This window comes from Balaenoptera physalus (assembly GCF_965194825.1).
Source record: "Balaenoptera physalus genome assembly, chromosome: 12".
Taxonomy (NCBI): Eukaryota; Metazoa; Chordata; class Mammalia; order Artiodactyla; family Balaenopteridae; genus Balaenoptera; species Balaenoptera physalus.
This window is the reverse complement of record NC_138897.1, coordinates 84747858-84768660: the sequence shown is the minus strand read 5'-3', so window position 1 is coordinate 84768660 and position 20803 is coordinate 84747858. Positions and strand designations below refer to the sequence as shown.

Below are 20803 nucleotides of genomic sequence, written 5' to 3'. Positions count from 1 at the left end.
TGGGGGTGGAGGGCGGGATGCGGTCAGAGAGTTGTGTAGGGCCTTGGGAGGGCTTTGGCTTTTATTCTGAGAGAAGCAGGGAGCCATGGCAGGGTTTTGAGCAGAGGGCTGACTTGATATGATTTGTATTCTAACTTATTTATTATTTATTTATTATTTATTTATGGCTGTGTTGGGTCTTCATTTCTGTGCGAGGGCTTTCTCTAGTTGTGGCAAGTGGGGGCCACTCTTCATCGCGATGCGCGGGCCTCTCACTATTGCGGCCTCTCTTGTTGTGGAGCACAGGCTCCAGACGCGCAGGCTCAGTAGTTGTGGCTTACGGGCCTAGTTGCTCCACAGCATGTGGGATCTTCCCAGACCAGGGCTCGAACCCGTGTCCCCCGCATTGGCAGGCAGATTCTCAACCACTGCGCCACCAGGGAAGCCCTGATTTGTATTTTAAAAAGATCCCTTTGGCAGCTGGGTTGAGAACAGACCACAGGCGTCAAGAGAAACATGGGGAGACTGGAAATATTAATGGGTTCCACCACCCTCTGGCTGTATAACTTGGACAAGTGATTTAACCTCCCTGTGCCTCTTTTTCCTCATCTGTAAAATGGGGATACTACTACTGCCCTCATAGGAAGATTAACGAACATTAAAGTACTTTCACACGACAATCAAACGCACTATATGATTTCTGATTGGATCCTGGATGTGGGGAAAAACCCTAGCTATGAAGGATGTTGAAGACGATTAGAGAAATTTGAATATATATTTGAATATTAGTATTTTATATCAATTAAAAATTTGATGCTGTGATAGTAGAATTGTGGCTATGGGAGAGAATGTCCTTGTTCTTGGGAAATGTCTGCTGAAATATTTAGGGATGATAGAATCAAAATGTCAGCCACTTACTCTCAACAGGTTTAGGGGGAAAAATCTATACTAAGAAAAGGCAATGTGGTAAAACATTCACGATTAATGAATCTAGATAAAGGATAAAAGGGTGTTCATTCTACTATCCTTCAACTTTTCTGTAGGTTGGAGATTTTTTAAAATAAAATTGATAATATAAAAATCCAAACAAAATGTTTTTTAAAAAAGTTTAAAAAAAGGCACTTAGACCAATGAATGCCTGGCAAATAATAAGTTTTCTGTAAGTGTTGGCTATTATACAGTAATAGTTATTATTACATTATATCTGTTTATTGTTTATTATGTGTCTCTCCATGGCAGACTGTAAGCTTCTCATAAACCCGTTCTGGCACAGTATGCAGTAGGTGCCTAATTGTAGACAGTGTTCTAAAGAAGAGCTCCATGATGCTACAGGAGTATGTTACAGGGGGACTAGTCTGATCTAGGGGGTAGTCGAGGAAGGCTTCTTGAAGGTGGTGACACTTGTGTTGAAGCCTGAAGGATGTTTGGGAGTTAACTAGGTGAAGAGAGGGGGCGGGGGCTAGAGCATTCCAGGCTGAAGGAAACAGATGTGCAAAGCTCCCGAGATGGGAAAGCGTTTGAGGCTCTCAAGGATGGCCAATGTGGCTACAGTGAGGTGGGTGTAGGGGAGTGGGGGAGAGGAGGTGAGCAGGCCACACAGAGTCTGGATGCCCATGCCCAAATTCTCACCATGGGCTGAAGGGCAGGACCAAGGGGTCAGCAGACCCAGTGGGCCCCATGAGGGCAGTGACTGCTGCTGTTGTCTTCCCACTGCCCAGCCCTGAGCCTGCAGAGAGTAGGGGTTCTGACAAACAATGCCTTTCCAGGCAGGTTAGGTGGGAGATTCTGGAGATACTAGGATGATGAAGACCTGGTCCCTGGCCTCCAGGAGCTCACAGTTTCCTTCTCAGATAATCAGGCACGACCAAATCTGGGGCCAAATTAAGAGATTCAAAGAACACAGGACCACCCAGGGGCTGGGCTGGAGGAGTTCATGACCCAGGACTGCCTCTAGCCTTTGGAGAAAGGAATGAGCCCCTACAGAGGGAAGGGGAGGAGGGGTCCTTCCAAGCTGGGAAGTGTAGGGTTGGGTAGGTTTGTGGTCAGTGGGGAATGCAGGTGGTGCTGGGTTGTTAACAGTTCCCTGCTGTGTCTCCTGGAGCACGGAGTTGGGAGAGGTGTCCCTAGGGTGGGACAGGCTACCCCACCCTGATCCCAAGTTCTATCCAGACTCCGTATGTCTTGCTCAGAGATTAAGAGCAGGCTCTCTGAGCCTGTCTCCTTCTCTGTAAAACAGGGCTACTATTTCCCCCACAAGGTATCTGTAAGGATGCAAACAGGTAAAGCCTATCATAAAGCATCAAGTGTGAGGCACGTGTAAGCAAAAAATCAGTGGGGGTTGTTATACTCTTGCCCTCTTTCCTTTGTATCACCAGCCCTCTGAAACCAAACTCCTGGCAGTGACCAAGAACCGGAGGGCAGTTTGTTCTGTAACATACTCTGACTCTTCTCTTTGGCAAGGAGGGCTTTAAATACGGCAGATTTCTGACTTTGTGTTCAAAATGCCCTTTCCCTGACCCCCTGTAGGCTGGCAGGAGGCATGCCATAAATACTTTGGAGTGACCAACCAGGCGAGTGTGCTCTGTCTGAGCGGAAAGTTCTAACCTCTGGACATGCTCGGTGTCTGCCTGACTAGCTCCAACTGACAATCTGCTTCTCAGGCCCCAGCTCTGGGAGGCGGTGGTAGGTGGTGGGTGTGAGTGACCCACTGAGCTTAATCTGATGGCCCTTTGAAGGGGAGACAGGATGTTCCTTTAGCCCAGTGGGCTCTTCATCTATCCATGCACGCATCTGCCCTTCTATTCATCAATCCAACTATCCATTCATCCACCCATCCATTCCCCCATCTACCCATCTATTCACCCACCCATCTGTCAATCCATTTGCCCATCCACCCAGTCACCCACACATTTATCTTTATCCACCCACCTTTGCACTCACCCACCCACCCCTCCACTTGGCTACCATCCATCTCCATCCCAACCATCCATCCATCTCCTCTATCCCATCCATCCAACCATCCATCCATATATCCGTGCCATTCTATCCATCCATCCAATGTTTACTGAGTCAGTACTGTGATTCCGCTACTAAGAAAGACAGACACGGTCACCACTCTCAAGTGGCTTATAATTTGGCAAAGAGGAGACAGACCTTACACAACCAGTTGCCCAATTAATCATCTAGCTGACATCTGAGGTAAGTGCTATGAAGGAAAAACACAGGATCTGCGAGGACACATAGCTGGGGGCACTGACGAGACTGGAGAAACAGAATCAGAGAAGCCTTTACTGAGGATGTAAAGGCTCATTACTGACTCATTCATTCATTTGTTCATTCATTCAGTGCGTTTAGGAATTAACAAGGCCCTTTCACCTGTGGACGTCATCTCTGCCCTTCTAAGCCCGGCTCACAGCAGCAGAGGAAGACTGAGATGTGTGCCAGGCCTGGCCACGTATGTGGGCTTCAACCACCACTGCGTGTGGCCCCTGCTCCTGGATCTGGGGTGACGGTGTCTTGTCCAACCCCTCCCACTAATTCTAATCCAGCTGTGGGAAGACGTAGTGGTACCGGGAGAAGAACGGGAGAGAGGCAAACAGACTAAGGTTTGGAGAGACTGCCAGCAAGGAAGAAGAAAAACTTTCACCTTGACATCCTGTTCAAAGAATTGCTGCTACCAAGAAGGAAGTACAGACGCTCTGAAGCATATGAGAAGATGCTCGTCTGCTCTCATAATTAGGCAAATGCAAATGAAAACCGCACCAAGATAGTGTTTGTCACCTGTCAGATTGGCGACGCTCAAAAAAGGCTTGATAACACGGTATGTTGGTGAGGGAGGAGAGCAAGAGGGCGCGTCATGCTCTGCACGGGGGTTGCAAACGGATACACTCTTTATGGAGGGCGATTTAGCAACATCTGTCAGAACTGCATACCCTCTGACCCAGTAATTCCACCACTAGGAATCTATCCTGCTAAGAGCTTGCACACATGTGAAATGGAATACGTGCCAACGAGAGCTAATATTTATGGAACCTGACCACGCACCAGGCATGGTTCTAAATGCTTCACCTGAATTAACTCATTTAATCAACACGATGAGTCCAGGTAGGTGCTATAGATCTCCCTATTCCTGATCTCTCATAACAGCCATATTTGTCGTAACACAAGATTATGAACCGCTAAACGCCCATCAATTGGAGAATGGTTAAACAAATTATGGTCTATCCAGAAAATGGGATGTTATACAAATAAGGAACAATCTCTTCAGGCAGAGTTTCAAGTCAAAAAGAAAAGATGCAGAATGCAGTTTGGGTAGAATGTGCCACAACTTATGTCTTTTTGGAAAAGATATGTTTGTGTATATGTGTGTGTATATATATTTAAATTCTGCAAAGCATCTCTGGGAAGATATAAAGGAAACTGGCCCGGTTGCCTGTGTGGGTATTTAGGGGCCTAGCGAGCTGGGGATAAGGGTAGGAACCCTGTCACCACTTCCCTTTTTGTATCTTTAAAATATTTTTTTAATGAACTTTTTATTTTGGAATAATTTTAGACTTACAGAAAAGTTGCAAAGGTAGTACACACAGTTCTTGTATTACCCCTCACCCAGTTTCAGTCTCCCCTAGTATTATCCTCTTGCATCACCGTGGTACATTTATCAAAGCTAAGAAATCCACATAGATGCATGACCATGGACTAAACTCCAGACTTTCTTCAGATTTCATGAGGCTAGTTTTTCTCTCCTGTTCTCTCTCTGTTCCAGGTCCCACACTGCATTTAGTCATCATGACTTCTTCATCTACCTTTTGAATTTCTGAGTCACGCAAATTTATTCTCAATTTAAAAATAAGTACAGTTAAAGATTAAAAACGAACCTCCTAAACATACCCAAACAGCAGAACCAAAAAAATTCTGCTGATGCCAAAAAAGGACCCCACCTCCTGTCCTCCTACCCCTGGAAGGTGGGCGTGGGAGCCATATGCTCTCCCATTCCTTCTAGTCTGCAGGCTACGCCTCCCCCAAAGTCTTCTCAGCCTCCAACTCATCGCTCTCTGGCCTGGTCCCCTGGGACGCTGCATGACACTCTCTCTTACACAGCACTTATCACTGCCTGCCTTGTTTCATAGTTATTTATGTATGCGTCTGTTTCCCCAAGGAGACCGTGTGTTCTAGAGAAGGGGACAGGGTCTATGTGCCCTCTGCCTCCCCTCCCCGGTATCTGATAGGATGCTTTGACTCATACACATTTGCTGAATTGACATCTTAGCCCCTGATGTCAGGAGGAGGAGGAGGGGGAGCGGGAGGGGGAGAAGGAAGAGAAGGAGCGCGGGGAGGAGGCCAAGGGATAAATTTAGGCAGTTAAAAGTAACTGACCAGTACTTACTACTATGGGTTGGTGACCCACAACTAATAACGAAAACAAATGGTAATAATAATTATAATGATACTAAAACTGTAATAATCGTAAGTTTTAGGGCTGAATAATTAAAATTTAGCTCTTTCCAGAGATGATCTCATTTAATCATAATAATAACTCTATAAAGTAGGCATTATTATGATACCCATTTTATAAATGAAAACGACCAAGGCTCAGGGAGATGGACTGAGCCACTCGGGGTCCACATTGCTGCTGAGATTCAAACTCAGGATATTCTGACACTATACCCTACTGAAATTTTCATTTTCTACGTTTTACCACTGAAATCAAAGCTCAGAGAGGTGACGTAAACCTGCCCAAGGGCAGCCAGCTAGTAAAAGGCAGAACTGAGATTTGACCTTGGGTCTGAAGGACTCCAGGCTTGACTACACTGTTCCCAAAGACCCATCCCAGAGCCCCAAGGTTTGGTCATTTGGTTTTGGTCAAGTGTCCCATGCAGGCACTTGGGACTTCTGCATGGGGCAGGGCCTTGTGGTCCCCCAACCTCCATCTCCAACGGCGCCGCCCAGCCCTGCTCACCTGGCACATAAGGATCAGAGGCTCTCGGAACTCAGCCTGGCAGATAGCACAGATATCACCAGCTTCTGTGCACTGCTGCCCAGTGGCCCGGACTCCATAATTCTGTTTGATGGAAGGGAGAGAGACACAGACACAGCTGTGGTCCCTCGCTGGAGAGACACCCTCAGAAGCACAGCAAGGTCTGTTTCCGGCTCCTGGTTCCTGTGACCTCGGTCAGGACCATCAGAAGCCAACTCACCTGAGAGGTGCAGAGAAGCTTCAGGGCTTTCCTAACTCCACCCACGCGGCCACAAATGTCGAAAGACTGAAAGGAGAGCGAGGTGATGGCTGAAAAGTATCCAAGGATTGTTCGGGATCTCTTTCGCCATTCCTGAACAACCACCATGGACCCTCCTCATCTTTGACTCCAGACATTTTCAGGGCACATCCTCCCATTTGAAACTCCTCATTCCCATCAGTTTTGCTTGGCTTTTGCCTTGCTGCCTTTCATCAGCAGTCTCCCCTGCCAGTGGGGCCAGGATAGCGAATATATGGCATGCCTACTGTCTTTTCCCCCTCCCAAGCCCCGGGCAGGCATTGCTAATTGATCACAGCACTCTTCTTCTGAGTCAGGGCATAATCATTCTTCTCTGTCCAGCACTCCAGTCAGCCACTGCCAGCAGATCAGAATCAGAAGGCAAAATAAGCCCCAGCAGCCGACACTGCATGGGTTGCCTGGCTAGCCCAGCTTGGAGGAAGGAGAGGGAACCCATGCATTCCTCCAGAATTCTCTAAAGCCTTAAACAGATAAGGGAAAAGAAAGAGGGGGATGTGTTTATTGTTAGGGGGAAAACCTGATTTGTACTAATGATGAAAAGAGAAGCACTGCATACTGATTTGCAGAGCTGAGGGTATGCAATTTAAGAGGAACAGGAAACAGATTCTGTAGCAGTGCTGTCGGTGGGTTGAGAGCTCCAGACTTTGACGCTTGTTCTGTGATCACTAGCTGAGCGATGCTGGGCAAGTTACTTCTCTCTGAGCCTCAGTACCCTCGCCCATAATATAGGAGTGATAACGGTATGTATTTTGAAGGGTTGCTGTGAAGAGGATGACACGAAATGATGGCATATGGTGAGGTTTATGGGCAAGAAATTAGGATGGCTGTAACCATAAAAAGGAGTGAAGTACTGAGATATGCTATAGTGTGGAGGAACCTCGGAAATGATGCTAAGTGAAAGAAGCCAGACACCAAAGGTTACATAGTGTATGATTCCATTTATATGAAATGTCCAGAAAAGGTAAATCCATAGAGTCTTCAGAAAGAAGACTAGTGGTGGCCAGGCACTGGTGGAGGAATGAAGAGTGACTGCTTCATGGGTACAGGGTTTCTTTTTGGGGTGATGAACGTGTCTTGGAACTAGACAGAGGTGGTAGTGGCACAACACTGAGAATCTGCTAAATGCCACTGCATCGTTCACTATAAAATGGTTAGTGGTTAATGTTGTGTTGTGTGAATTTAATTTTTCAATTAAACGAAGAGATTAGGGTGTTATTCCAGGCTCCCCACTTGCCCTCGCTGCCAGGCCCAGCTAGGGAATGGGTCTTCCTCAGGCCAGCCCTCCAGCCTCCCCCAGGCCACCTCACCTTGCAGAGGCTGTAGAGGACGATCAGGACCCCTCCGAGGAAGTAGCTGTTGGAGGCATCGTCACCCATGATGTATTTATACCACAGCTGGATGGGAACGAGTGAGCGGAACAGCTGGCTCAACTCCTCGATGACCAGATAGAACTTTCCCTGCAACCACACAGAAAGCATCAATTATTATTAGCAGTAAAGACCCAAAGGACCCAGCTGGGGGGCCCCCCAGCCCAGGGAGTAATGACATTCCAGGTCACAGGCAGCCCATTAATCAGCTCTGTAAAGCACTCAGGCCTGCTCCTAATGGGCCTGCAATGTGGCCGGGGAGACACGGCCCCTGCCCGCTGCCCTCGCCCGCTGCCCACCAGCCCAGGAGACCAACACTCTGAGGATCGCGTTTCAGGGAGGGAGAAGCTGGACACCTTCGGCCGAGGGTTGGAGTGTGGGTCACTCCCTGGTGCCTGCTGTGGCTTTGAGGGCTCAAAGCCAATCACGGGGGCACAGTCCCTGGCCCTGCACTCAGATCACTCTCACCTCTAGGGGGCTGACCCAGGCATCGAGGGTGACTGCCCTCAGTGGCGTGGGCAGGGTGGGCCACAGGATGCAGGAAGGACAGGCAGAGAAGAGGAGAGGGGGGAAGACGTGTTCTCCTTCCCAGCTGCCCCACCTACTGTCTCCAAGGAGGCAGGATCATATCTGGTGAAAGAACATGGACTTGGGTTCTCAGACCTGGGGGACTCAGAACCTTATCTTGCTGCATGTCGTGAGCCTCACTGTGCTCATCTACAGAATGGGAATCACAACTGCTACCTTCTAGGGTGGCTCTGAAGATTGAAGGAAATAAACAGGAAAAGCATCTAGCGTTCTCTTTCTCTTCCTCTTTTGGCTTTTATTCAAGTCCCTCAAGCTTTCTGGGGCCTGTGCTATAAAATGGAGAAGAAAATAACCCACCCTGTCGTGTCTAATAAAGTTAAACAGACACCTGCTTAGGACCCAGTAATTCCACTCCCAGGTGTGCACCTGAGAGAAATGAAAACATATGTCCATCTGTAGGCGAATGTTCACAGCAGCTTTATTCATAATATCTTCAAACTGGAAACAGCCCAAATGTCCATCAATGGAAGAATGGATAAACAAATTGTGGTATATTTATACAATAGGACATTACTCAGCAATATAAAAGGAACAAATGTTTGCAATACACAGCAACATGAATGAATCTCAAACATTCTCTCCTATCAAAGGAGACAGATACAAAAGAGTACATAGTGTGTAATTCTGATTTATACGAAGTCCTAGAATAGGTAACATAAAACTGCACTGAAGACTTCCCTGGTGGCGCAGTGGTTGAGAATCTGCCTGCCAATGCAGAGGACACGGGTTTGAGCCCTGGTCTGGGAAGCTCCCACATGCCGCGGAGCAACTAAGCCGTGCGCCACAACTACTGAGCCTGCGATCTAGAGCCCACGAGCCACAACTACTGGGCCTGCGTGCCACAACTACTGAGCCTGTGCACCTAGAGCCTGTGCTCCGCAACAAGAGAAGCCATGGCAATGAGAAACGTGTGCACCACGACGAAGAGTAGCCCCCGCTCGCCACAACTACAGAAAGCCCGCGCGCAGCAACAAAGACCCAACGCAGCCAAAAATAAAAAATAAAGTTAAAAAAAATAAACTGCACTGATGGAAATAAGATCAGTGGTTGCCCAGGGTGAGCTGGGGGAGGAATGACTGCAAGGGGGCGTCAAGGAATTTTGGGGAATGAAAGAAATTGTAGCTTGTATATGTAAATTTTATATTTTATATAGTGATGGGGGTGGTGGTTACATGTGGGTATACATTTGCCAAAACTCACTGAAACGTGTGCTTCAAATCTATGCATTTTCTTGTACAGATATACAATGTTATACACCTCAATAAAGTTGACTGAAACAAATAAACAAACATAGAAACAAATAGTCCCACCCCAAGCATACATAGCCTTAAAGATGTGAATAATCTTGGCTCCAGCAATTCTACTTCTAGGAATTTATCCTAATAATCAGGGATATGTGCTAATAGATGTGCCAGTAGGAATGGCCACTGCAGCATTCTTTGAAACAGTACAAACAAAAACAGGTGACAAACTAAATGTGCAAAAAGAGGGTCTGGTTATGGTAGGGATCGATAATGCAAAGCCATACAGCGAATCAAATACCATCCTGAAAAGGAGTGACTTTGCAGTGAAGAAATCCACTACATACCGCCTTAACCAAGTGACCAAGGTTAACATCCCCAGTAATAAGTCATATTGAAGTCTAAACCCCTGATAAGATGCCCTGAGAAAAATACAGTATCATCCTGTGTATTCTGGTCAAAAACTTACAAGCTCAGTTGAATCATAAGAAAACGAGACAAAGCCAAACTGAGGAACATTCTACAAAATAACTGTCCAGCATTCTTCAAAAGTGTGAAGGTCATGAAAGACAAAGAAAAGACCAAGGGATTGTTAGATCAGAGAGGACTAAGGAGACATTACAAATAAATGCAACGTGGGATCTTAGATTCAATCCTAGACCAGGAAAAAGACGTTTGTGGAACAACTGGCAAAATGTGATAAGGTCTGTAGTTTAGTTAATAATAATGGTACCAATGTGAATTTCCTGGCTTTGCTAATTGTACTATGGTTATATTAGATGTTAATATTAGGGGAAGCTGGGTGACGGATATATGGGAACTCTGTATTATTTTTGCAACTTTTCTCGAAGTCTAAAATTATTTCAAAAGAAAAAGTTAGAAAAGAAATCATCCTGGCGAAGGATATCTATTGATTCAGGGAAATGCTCATATTATAGTTCCAAGTGGAAAAGATACAGAATGCAGAAACTACTCATTTTCATTGTGGTAAACTAGAGGGAGAAAAAAGTTACAAAAATGCATTGTGGGGTTTCCCTGGTGGCACAGTGGTTGGGAGTCTGCCTGCCAATGCAGGGGACGTGGGTTCGAGCCCTGGTCTGGGAAGGTCCCACATGCCGTGGAGCAACTGGGCCCGTGCGCCACAATTACTGAGCCTGCGCTCAAGGGCCTGCAAGCCACAACTACTGAGCCCGCGTGCCACAGCTACTGAGGCCTGCGTGCCTGGAGCCCGTGCTCCGCAGCAGGAGAGGCCGCCGCAATGAGGAGCCCACGCACCGCAGTGAAGAATGGCCCCTGCTCGCCGCAAGTGGAGAAAGCCCACACGCAGCAACGAAGACCCAACACAGCCAAAAATAAATAAATAAATTTATAAAAAAAAAATGTGTTGTGTATCCATCAAACGGATGATGTACCGAATGTGGACAGAGACTTTATAGCTACCCCATTATATTCTGTCCTGATGGGCTGAGCACAGGTCGCTCGGAAGAGGACTCCTTGAGGCAGATGTACCCACATCTGCTAAGGACCAAGGAAAGGCATCCAGTCATCCGCTCACCCCAATGTGTGACCTTGCAGAATCGGAACCTCGCCCCAGACCTGCTGAATCAGAATCTGCAATTTAACAAGGTTCCCAGGTGATGTGTGTGCATGTTCAAGTTTGAGAAGCACTATTTCAATGGATAAGTGGAACAAGGGCAGTGAAGTAATATGGGCAGGATGAGGAAAGAAAGGTATTCCAGAAGCCCAGAGGTGATGGAAAGGATGGTCAATCTTTGGCCATCTTGCTGGGCAGCCTCCTGCCTTGTCCTCCTGGCCTCATGGTGGTTGAGGACATGACCACCTCATGAAAGGTCCTATGTCCCTGTGTCTCTGGGAACCCCGGCATGCTGGCATCTGGTTGACTCTGGAGACAGACCCTGCTGTCCCCTCTCAGGCTAATCTTGCACAACCAGCCTAGCTTGGTGGTTAAGAGTGTAGCTCGGGAACCAGACAGCCTAGGGTCAGATCCTGTTGCCAACCACCTTGCTATTACTGATCCTTGGTCACTGTCTTTGGATCCCCCAGTTCTCAGGCTCCACTAGCTGCGAGCTGGTCCCCTGGTCCAGACCCCAAGCTTCCCACTCACCTGACACGTGGGTCTGGAACAGAGGTCAGCAATCTTTTTCTGCAAAGGACCAGATAGTGAATACTTTGGCTCTGAGGTCATACAGTCTCTGTCACCACTATTCCCCTCATCTATCGACAACAGGTAAACAAATAGGCATGGCTGTGTTCCAGTAAAACTTTACTTACAAACACAGATGTTGCGAGGCATATTTGATCTGCAGCTTGTGGTTTAACAACCCCTGGTCTATAACATCAGAACCTAGATAAGTCAAGTCATGATGGGGACTCCAACACATCCCCAGAATTTCAGAGAAGGCTCAGGGACCAGCTTCTTGGCCCTTCTTTCAGGTGCTCTGCTATGTAGACCAAGCTCTTCCTCTGTAGATGGACCAGTAGTCCCCTACTCTTTGCCGAGCTAACACCTGTTCATCTTCTGGGTCTCAGCTAACTGTCACCTCCTATAAGAAGCCTTCCCCAACTCCTTAATTAAATTAAGTGTTTCTGTTACACCCTTTAAATCACTTTAGAGCACTTCTCACAATATTAAAAAAAATTACTTCAGTATCTCTCTCTCCCACTGGACCGTAAGCCCCATAAGCATGAAGATAATTTGGCTCCTGGTCATATTCCTAGCACGCAGCACATAGCAGGTGCTTATTTAAGAGCTAGAGACCTCTGAAGCGTAAGATTTTCCACCCTTATTACTCAGGTCAACATCTAGAGTTTGCTGATGGAGAAGGAGAGTTGGAACATGGAAGAGAGTACTTCTCTTCATAGGCAAGCCCTGATGTCACAGAAAATAAAATAAAGGGAGAGAGTGCTAAAGGTAGCAGTTAGCTGCTGGGGGGGCCGGCCACTTGGAGAGGAGATAAAACCACCAGGGAAAACTGGGCACATCCCAGTGAAACCATCTCTAATTAAGCAGTTTTATAATTCCAGGTTGCTTAAGCATGTTATTTCTGACGACCACCAAATGGACCGTGTGGTTTCTCCGGGGTGTCAGACAACAAGGAAAGTGATCAGATTATGACCCGTCTGCCCTCCCTGCCACCCGTAAAGGGGGAACAGTAGCAATTGCTGCAGAACTTAGGCACAGAGAGCTCGCTGATGGGATTCTGATAAAGGGGGCAGGAGCAGTCAAGGAGGGGAAGGCAGGTTCTGTTCTGACTTTTACTGTGAGGATGGGGGAGGGACCAAAAGTGAAGTGGGAAGCAAGGAAATGACAGAGGGCTGACTGGAAGGGAGTGGGAAATGATGGCGAGCAGGATGCTGAGAAGCCGAAGAAAGGAACAGGTTAGGAGACTTTTGGAGAACGCACCTACCTGGGAAAGGTGATGTGAAGGATCGTGGGGATGAAGAGGAAGGGGAGGGAGACATAATCAGAGTTGTTAGCAGCGTAAATGTACAAAGATATAAAGAATGGATTAACAGGGATAAAAGGTTTTTTCTGCATCAAAATTAATAATGAATATCTATATGGCTTTACCTGTTTATAAATCTCTTTCATACACATTTTTTCACCTACAGAAGTAGGACAGCACAGCAGTTAAGGGCATGGGAATTGGGCCTCCAAAGTCAAATCCTCTACCTACTAAATTAGGTTGATTTTGGACAATAATTTAACTTCTCTGAGCCTCAGTTTCCTCATCTGTAAATGGGGTTGAAAACACAGACACACACAGACACACACACACACACACACACACAGACACAGACACAGACACACACACACAGTGGTGTGCTGGCAAATCAGTTCTCCGGAAAACAACCAAAAAAAAAAATGGCCCTGATATGTGTGCTTCCAATTTCTGTGGTGTAAGTACTCCCACAGGGCCAATTTCAAGCTTCCTAGGGTTTAACGACTGCTTGCAAATTTCCTGAAAATGTAACCATTGGCTTTCACAAGCCCACGCAAACTTGCTCCAACAGGCCAAGGTGATTGTGAGGATTGAATGAGCAAATGCACCTAAAACATAGGTACCCAGGGAGGGCCCAGTGCATGATAAGAGCTAGTAAAAAACCTAATGATGATCTGGGGATGTGGGCATTATTACTGTCACTCACGTTCTTTTAGAGATAGGACACCTCAGGTTCAAAAGAACTAAGGAATGAACGAGAATGAGGCAGAGGTGCTATCTGGGACTCCCAGGCCCAGGCTGCATGAGACCTGGCAGCTGTCACTGCCTCCCCCTTGCTTGCCCTTCCTCCCCTTCCTTCCTCCTTTCTCGGGTTGTGAGAAACCCAAGGGACAAGGGGAGACCATGTTCAGAGGCCAGGTGCAGAGGGAGAGGTTCTGAGCGACACTACACAGGGGAGAAGCAAGGAACCCAGCCAACAGGGAGAACCGAGGGCCCAGATATAGGACCTGAGCAAGTCATCCCACCCATGTCAGCTGAGGCATTAGACCTGTGAGTAAAAAAGCCATTGTGGATGGTCCAGTCTCAGCGGACATCACATGGAGACCAGCTGTCCCCAGTGTACCCTGGCTGAACTCCTGACCCACAGAATCATGGGAAATAATAAAATGGTGGTTGTTTTAAGCCAAAAGAAAGAAAAAAAGAGAAAAATGAACTGAAGTACTCATCTAAGGAGGTGATGGTGATGTTTGCCAGTGCTTCTTAAGGCTGGCTTGTTGGGTTAGCACTCCAAGACCCTGTGCCAAAAAGCCAGCCACACTGCCACGAGGAGAGCGATACCTGTGCTTCTTTCTAGAATGTTCTTTGAAGAACACAAATCTGATCATTGCGGACCCCTGTTTATAACCGTAGGCCAGGGGGCCTTTGGGAGGTAATCAGGTTATGAGGGTGGAGTCCTCATGAATGGGATTAGTGCCCTTATAAGAAGAGACATGAGAGCATCATCCCTCCTTCCATGTCTGTCTGTCTGTCTCTCTCTCTCTCTCTCCCAAACCCCTGTAATTATTCTTGACTCTCCTTTCTCTCAGAACCAACATCCAATTCATCTACAAATTCTGCTGGAAACAGCTCCCTAACAACTTCTGTCGTTGTCCCCCTGTGATTTATTCCTCACACGGTATCCAAAATGAGCTTCTCAAAATACAAGGCAGAACAAATCATCCCAGGGCTCAAAACTGCCAATGTCTTCTATCTCCCTCAGAGTGACATCTGAAACTCTCACCCTATCTTCCAGATCCTATAAGATCTGCCCCCTGCCCACATGTCTGATGTGCCTGATTCTCAAAAACAAAAAACAAAAAACAAAAAACAAGCACAGTTCTACCTCAGGGTCTTTGCACTTGCTCTTCCCACTTTCTGGAGCACTCTTCCTCCTGATGTCTGCCAGCTGGCTCCCTCACTTCCCTTGGGTCTTGGCACACATGTCATCTCATCAGGAAGGATCACTGAACAATGTACATAAAATAGCACCCCTGCACTTCCTACTTCCCCCCATCCTCCCCATCCTCTGTATTCAGCTTTCATTTTTCTTTTTTGCACTCACCCCCAACATGGACTATATTTCTTTGTTATGCTCCTGAAATACAGGGGCTCTGTGTCTTTTTGGCATTACCATTTCTGTTTGCAGAATCTAGAGGAGCACTTGGCATCAAACAGGGTGCTCAGTCGAATGAATAAGTGGGCCTCAGTGTCTTCATCTATAGACTGCAGGTAATAATAGTACGTCCCTCAAAGAGTTTTGATGTTAATAACAGCAAATACATACACTGAAGGCTTATTACTTGCCAAGTGCTGTTCTAAGCACTTTGTATTAATTTAACTCTCACAACAACCTATGAGATAGGAGCTATCATCATCCCCATTTTACAGAAGAGTAAACTGAGGCACAGGGAGGTTAAGTCACTTGCTCAAAGTCACACAGCTGGTAGGTGGCAGAGATAGAATTTGAATCCAGGCAGGCTGGTTCCAGAGGCCACGTTATAAATCCTCTCTCATTAGAGAAATAACGTGTAAAGATCTTAAAACAAGGTGTGACAATGTTCATTGCAGCACTATTTACAACAGCCAGGACATGGAAGCAACCTAAGTGCCCATCGACAGATGAATGGATAAAGAAGATGTGGCACATATATACAATGGAATATTACTCAGCCATAAAAAGAAACGAAATTGAGTTATTTGTAGTGAGGTGGATGGATCTAGAGTCTGCCATACAGAGTGAAGTAAGTCAGAAAGAGAAAAACAAATACCGTATGCTAACACATATATATGGAATCTAAAAAAGCAAAACAAAACAAAAAAATGGTTCTGAAGAACCTAGGGGCAGGACAGGAATAAAGACGCAGATGTAGAGAATGGACTTGAGGACATGGGGAGGGGGAAGGGTAAGCTGGGACGAAGTGAGACAGTGGCATGGACATATATACACTACCAAATGTAAAACAGATAGCTAGTGGGAAGCAGCCGCATAGCACAGGGAGACCAGCTCAGTGCTTTGTGACCACCTACAGGGGTGGGATAGGGAAGGTGGGAGGGAGACGCAATAGGGAGGGGATATGGGGATATACGTATACATATAGGTGATTCACTTTGTTATACAGCAGAAACTAACACAACAATGTAAAGCAATTATACTCCAATAAAGATATTTAAAAAATAAATAAATGAAAAATAAAAAAAGGAGAAAAAAAAGAAAAAAACCAAGGTGTGACATACCATAATATCAAATGTTGGCTATTATTATTGTCACTACTACTTGCTGCCTGTTAAAGGAAGCTCATTTTGGACTAAGGGCTAAGGAGAGATAAGTCATAGCCATCCTGGGTGCTGACTGTCCCATAAGCCAAGTCTCTTGGGTGGGTCTGACGTGTGGATGGCTGGTGATGTTTGCCAGTGCTTCTTAAGGCTGGCTTGTTGGGTTAGCACTCCAAGACCCTGTGCCAAAAAGCCAGCCACACTGCCACGAGGAGAGCGATGCCTGTGCTTCTTTCTAGAATGTTCTTTGAAGAACACAAATCTGATCATTGCGGACCCCTGCTTATAACCCTCTCTGGCTCCCCACTACCCCCAGGACAAAGGCTAAACTACTTACCAAGCCCTCTGGACCTGGCCGTCTACAGTGGAGCCATAGGGCACTGTGGAGGCTCCATGCATGTGCCACATTCCGGGGAAAACTTGTAACCTTGATCGTGACTACTACACAGGGATACTGTAAGCATCCAACTAAATCAGCATTTCTCAAAGTGTGGTCCAGGACCCTGAGGGTCCCCAAAACCCTTCCAGAAGGTCTGTGAAGTCAAAACTATTTTCATCATAATTCTCAGACATTAACTGACATTTTTATTCTCTAACAAGTATACAGTTGAGTTTTTCCTGAGGCTATATGACATGATTTGCAACAAATGAGAATGCAAGTATCTTCTATCAAGCCAGATATTAATTTATAAAAATGTAAAAACAAGTCCCTTTTCTCATTAATTAAAAAAAGTTATGTCCCTTTAAAATATGTTATTTATTTTAACACATAAGGGGTTGATTATTATTTTAAGTTAATTAGTAAGTACTGTAAAAAGTTCTCGGTTTTAATTTCAATTGTGGTGAATTGATTTGAATTTCTATTATGGTTACATGGGTCATAGCAATAACCCATGTAAGCAAGCTCTTTAGGGTCTTCAATACTTTCTAAAAGTGTAAAGAGGCCCTAAGTCTAAAATGTTTGAGAATCCCTGAGTAGCATGTGGAATAGAGTAAGTATTCAATAACTTTGACTATTATTATTTTTAAGAAAGCATTTTTTTATTTTTATTTTTTAAAATTTTTATTTTGTGTTGAAGCATAGTTGATTAACAATGTTGTGTTAGTTTCAGGTGTATAGTTTCAGGTGTATAGTAAAGTGATTCAGTTATACATATATATGTTATCTATTTTTTTTCAAATTCTTTTCCCATTTAGGTTATTACAGAATATTGAGCAGTGTTCCTGTGCTACTCAGTAGGTCCTTGTTGGTTATCTATTTTATATTATTATTATTATCTATTTCTTTGATAGGCTGTGAGCTTCATGAATGCAGAGAACCATATCCTGTTCACCATCTTTCCCCTATGCTTAGTCAGGGTGTGTCCCTAGTTGCTGTCACCTTACATTCTTTCTCTCCTTCTTCCTTAGCACTAGAGTCCTCAATATTTTAGCTGGATGATATCTTAAACAAAGACTACATCTCCCAGCTTCTCTTGCAACCAGGTGCCATTTTAGTGGCACTTCAGTGGCACTAAGCTATAGTAGAAGTGTCATGTGACAACTTCAGAGAAACTTTCACCTTATTCTTCCCCCCCGTCCTCCTTCCTGCTATCTGGAACTTAGATGTGATGGCTAGTGCTCTAGCTGCCATATTGGACCATGAGGAGGAGTCCCACACCCTAGGATTGGTTAAGTAGTAACCTGGAAGGTGTCACACTACCAGGTTTGGACTGCTTACCTTTGGACTTTACATGGGAAGAAATAAACCCTTCTTAAGTTTAAGCTATTATTATTATTTTTGCTGTTATTGGCTTATCCCAATTCTAACTAATACAAAGGATTTGGCACTGAGTAGGTGATCAAAAAATGTTTTTTGAGTGAATGAACGAACAAATGAACAGGAGGGCTAAATGACCTTGTAGTTCAAATAGCTAGGTTTTCCACAGGTGTGGCTCATAGAGAACCCTGATGCCAAAGGTGCTAGGAAGCAAGGGTCAGTGTATAAGGAAGGGTTTATAAAAAAGATGAGGCTAGGAGAGAGGAAAAGGGGCTGTCCAGTGACTGCTGGGTTCAGCACAGAGCACCATGAGAAAGGCATGCAGTGTAGAAGAAAGGACGATGATTTGGCTCTTACTATGTGCTAGGCACCTACTCTCTGCACAACACTGTGAGGTAGGTGCTATTAATGCTCCCATTTTACAGATAAGGAAAGTGAGAAGGAGAGGATAGCCCCAGGGGACACAGCTAATAGAAAGTTCTGGACACCTCTACCTGGTAGGAAAGATGGCCACTAGTAGCCCCAAGCCAACACTCTCACAGCTTAACTCCAACAGAGAGAGAGGGGCCTAGTTTCTCCCAGGGGGCCCATGTGCCAACCCGGACAGCGAGCCTTGGATGGATTGGTCAGATGGGGCAGGGGGTGGGCGGGGCGCCGTGACTGACAGCCGCATCAGGACCACAGGGAGAGGGAGAGGCGGTTCCCCACAGAGAGGGGTGTCGGGAAAAGGAGGCCGGAGAGCTTCTCTGAGTTAAGGCTAGCACTGGGCCAAAGGGACTCCTCATTGCAGAGCCCTCCTCTAAAGTGGGGAAAATAAGCAGGAACTGCGTCCAGCCTCCCGGGTGCTTTCCCTCATTTGCTTTTCTTGCCCTGGACGGCTGGTTAGCTCCCAGCCGCCACAGGGGACAGGGCCATGCTTCCGAAATGGGCGGGCTGGGCCCGCGCAAAGAGCTGAAAACAAATACTTGTTTTCTTGGGAAGGCGGCCTGCAGGTCTGTTATGATTGCAGGCTGCACGGGGGACCGCGGCTGAAAGAGCCCTTCAGAACAGAACAGCCGCAACATCGACCCGCTGAGGAGCAGGCGGGCCCATCTAGGACTTCTCAGACTTGAGAAGGCTTGGCGGGTGGGGAAGAGCTTAGTAACTGACTTCAAAACAACCTGGCCAGGAGTGCTGGGGGCAAGTGGTGTTGAGGGCACTGGGATTAGAAGAAAGGCTAGAGAGAAATGCAGGGGGTGGGGGAGGAGAGGGATACAGGAGAGGAACTAGGAGATGTGGGCAAACGAAGAGAGGGGAGAAATGACAGAGCTAGAGGACAGAAGAAAAAGGGCACCCAGGAGTGAGAGACCAGGCAAAGAGGGGGGGCCAAGGAGGAGAAAGTAATCTCATTATTAAGCACCTACCATGGGCCAGGAATTGTGCATCAAATGCTCCCCTGGTGGGGTAGTTATGACCCAGTCCCATTTCTCAGATGAGAAAGCTCAACATAGGCACGGGAGGCAGGAATAAATCGTGGGAGACTGAGCTAATGAGATAAGTACAAGGGGAAAGAGACAAGAAACTAGCAGCAAAAGAGAAGAGCTAGGGCCAGTTAACGGGAGAGAAAACAGAGGCTCTAAGAGGTTGTCCAAGTGCTAGACAGGGGTAGAGCCAGGTTTAAATCCAGTCTGACTTCCTATCTTGTGCCATTTCGTGCTTTGAGTGCTATGAGGAGCGAAGAAAGGGAGACTCTAGCAGGAGTGAAAGTGAGATGTGGGGAGAGAGAAAGAAAAGATACAAGGTGTGCGGGAGGGTGGAGAACTGAAGAGGGAGGATAAGATTCAGGATAATGGGCACCTTGGCAGGGGTACTGACCAGAGGGGAAACGAAGGAGCCTTTCGGGTGCTGGAAATGTTTTATATCTGTGCTGCCCAATACAGTACAGATAGTACTGTAATAGTCACATGTCTATTGAGCGCTTTAAATGTGGTTAAATCTGCACTGAGATGTACTGAAAGTATGAAATACACAGGAAATTTCAAAGTCTTAGAAAAACAACAAAAAGGTAAAGTAGCTCATTAAAATTTTTTATATTGATTACATGTTTAAATGATAATAGTTTGGACATTCTGGGATAAATAAAATATATTATTAGAATTAATGTTACTTGTTCCTTTTTGCTTGCTTAATGTGACTACTTGAAAATTGTAAATTGCTTATGTGGCTCGTATTATATTTCTGTTGGAGAGCGCTGGTGGTATCTTGACACATATGGATATACATGTACATATTTTACATATGGATACATACATATGTAAAAACTCATCGAGCTTGTATATTTATAATTAGATCACTTTACAATATGCAATTTATGCCTCAGTAAGTAAAAAAGTAAAGAGAAGAGTGAGCCAGGTTGGGTACAGGCTCAGAGCGCGGCAGGTGGGGGGCGGGGCCAGAGGCAGGCGGCCGCACGTTACCCGGCAACGGGCGCTGCAGGTGACGTCACCGGCGGCGGCCGTCAGTCCCCCTCCGGGTGGCGCGGGCAGGCCAGGCCTCCTGCCTCCTCCTCCCCCAGGCCCGGATGAGATCACCGCAACGGGCGGCCGGCTGTCCCCGCGCTACCAACAAATCGACTCCTCGGCGAGCGCCAGCATCTCATGATCTCATGGTCCCGCGGGACGGCGCCGGCCGATGAGGTCACAGCCCCGCGACCCGGGCCGCCAGGGTCTGCGCACCGGCTCCGGGCCGGGACCTCTGGGCGCCTAGCATCAGTACCAAGCAAGACCCCAGCCCCCGGCTCTTCAGCCTTCAGGGACAAAGGAGGTGGCTGTTTGCGAAGGGC

At 46.5% G+C, this 20803-nt stretch overlaps 1 protein-coding gene across 3 annotated transcripts in view; it reads right to left on the bottom strand.

Annotated features, from left to right (window-relative positions):
- RNFT2 (ring finger protein, transmembrane 2) overlaps nucleotides 1-20803 on the bottom strand; it is a 62364-nt gene that overhangs the window by 3388 nt on the left and 38173 nt on the right. For 2 of the 3 annotated variants that reach the window (XM_082416844.1, XM_082416845.1), the window contains 3 exons: nucleotides 7559-7708; nucleotides 6174-6239; nucleotides 5936-6037 (listed from right to left, as the gene is read on the bottom strand). In XM_082416844.1, coding sequence (XP_082272970.1) covers nucleotides 5936-6037; nucleotides 6174-6239; nucleotides 7559-7708 — 318 coding nt within the window. The remainder of the gene's footprint in view (nucleotides 1-5935; nucleotides 6038-6173; nucleotides 6240-7558; nucleotides 7709-20803) is intronic. The other variant, XM_082416846.1, reaches the window with a different exon arrangement.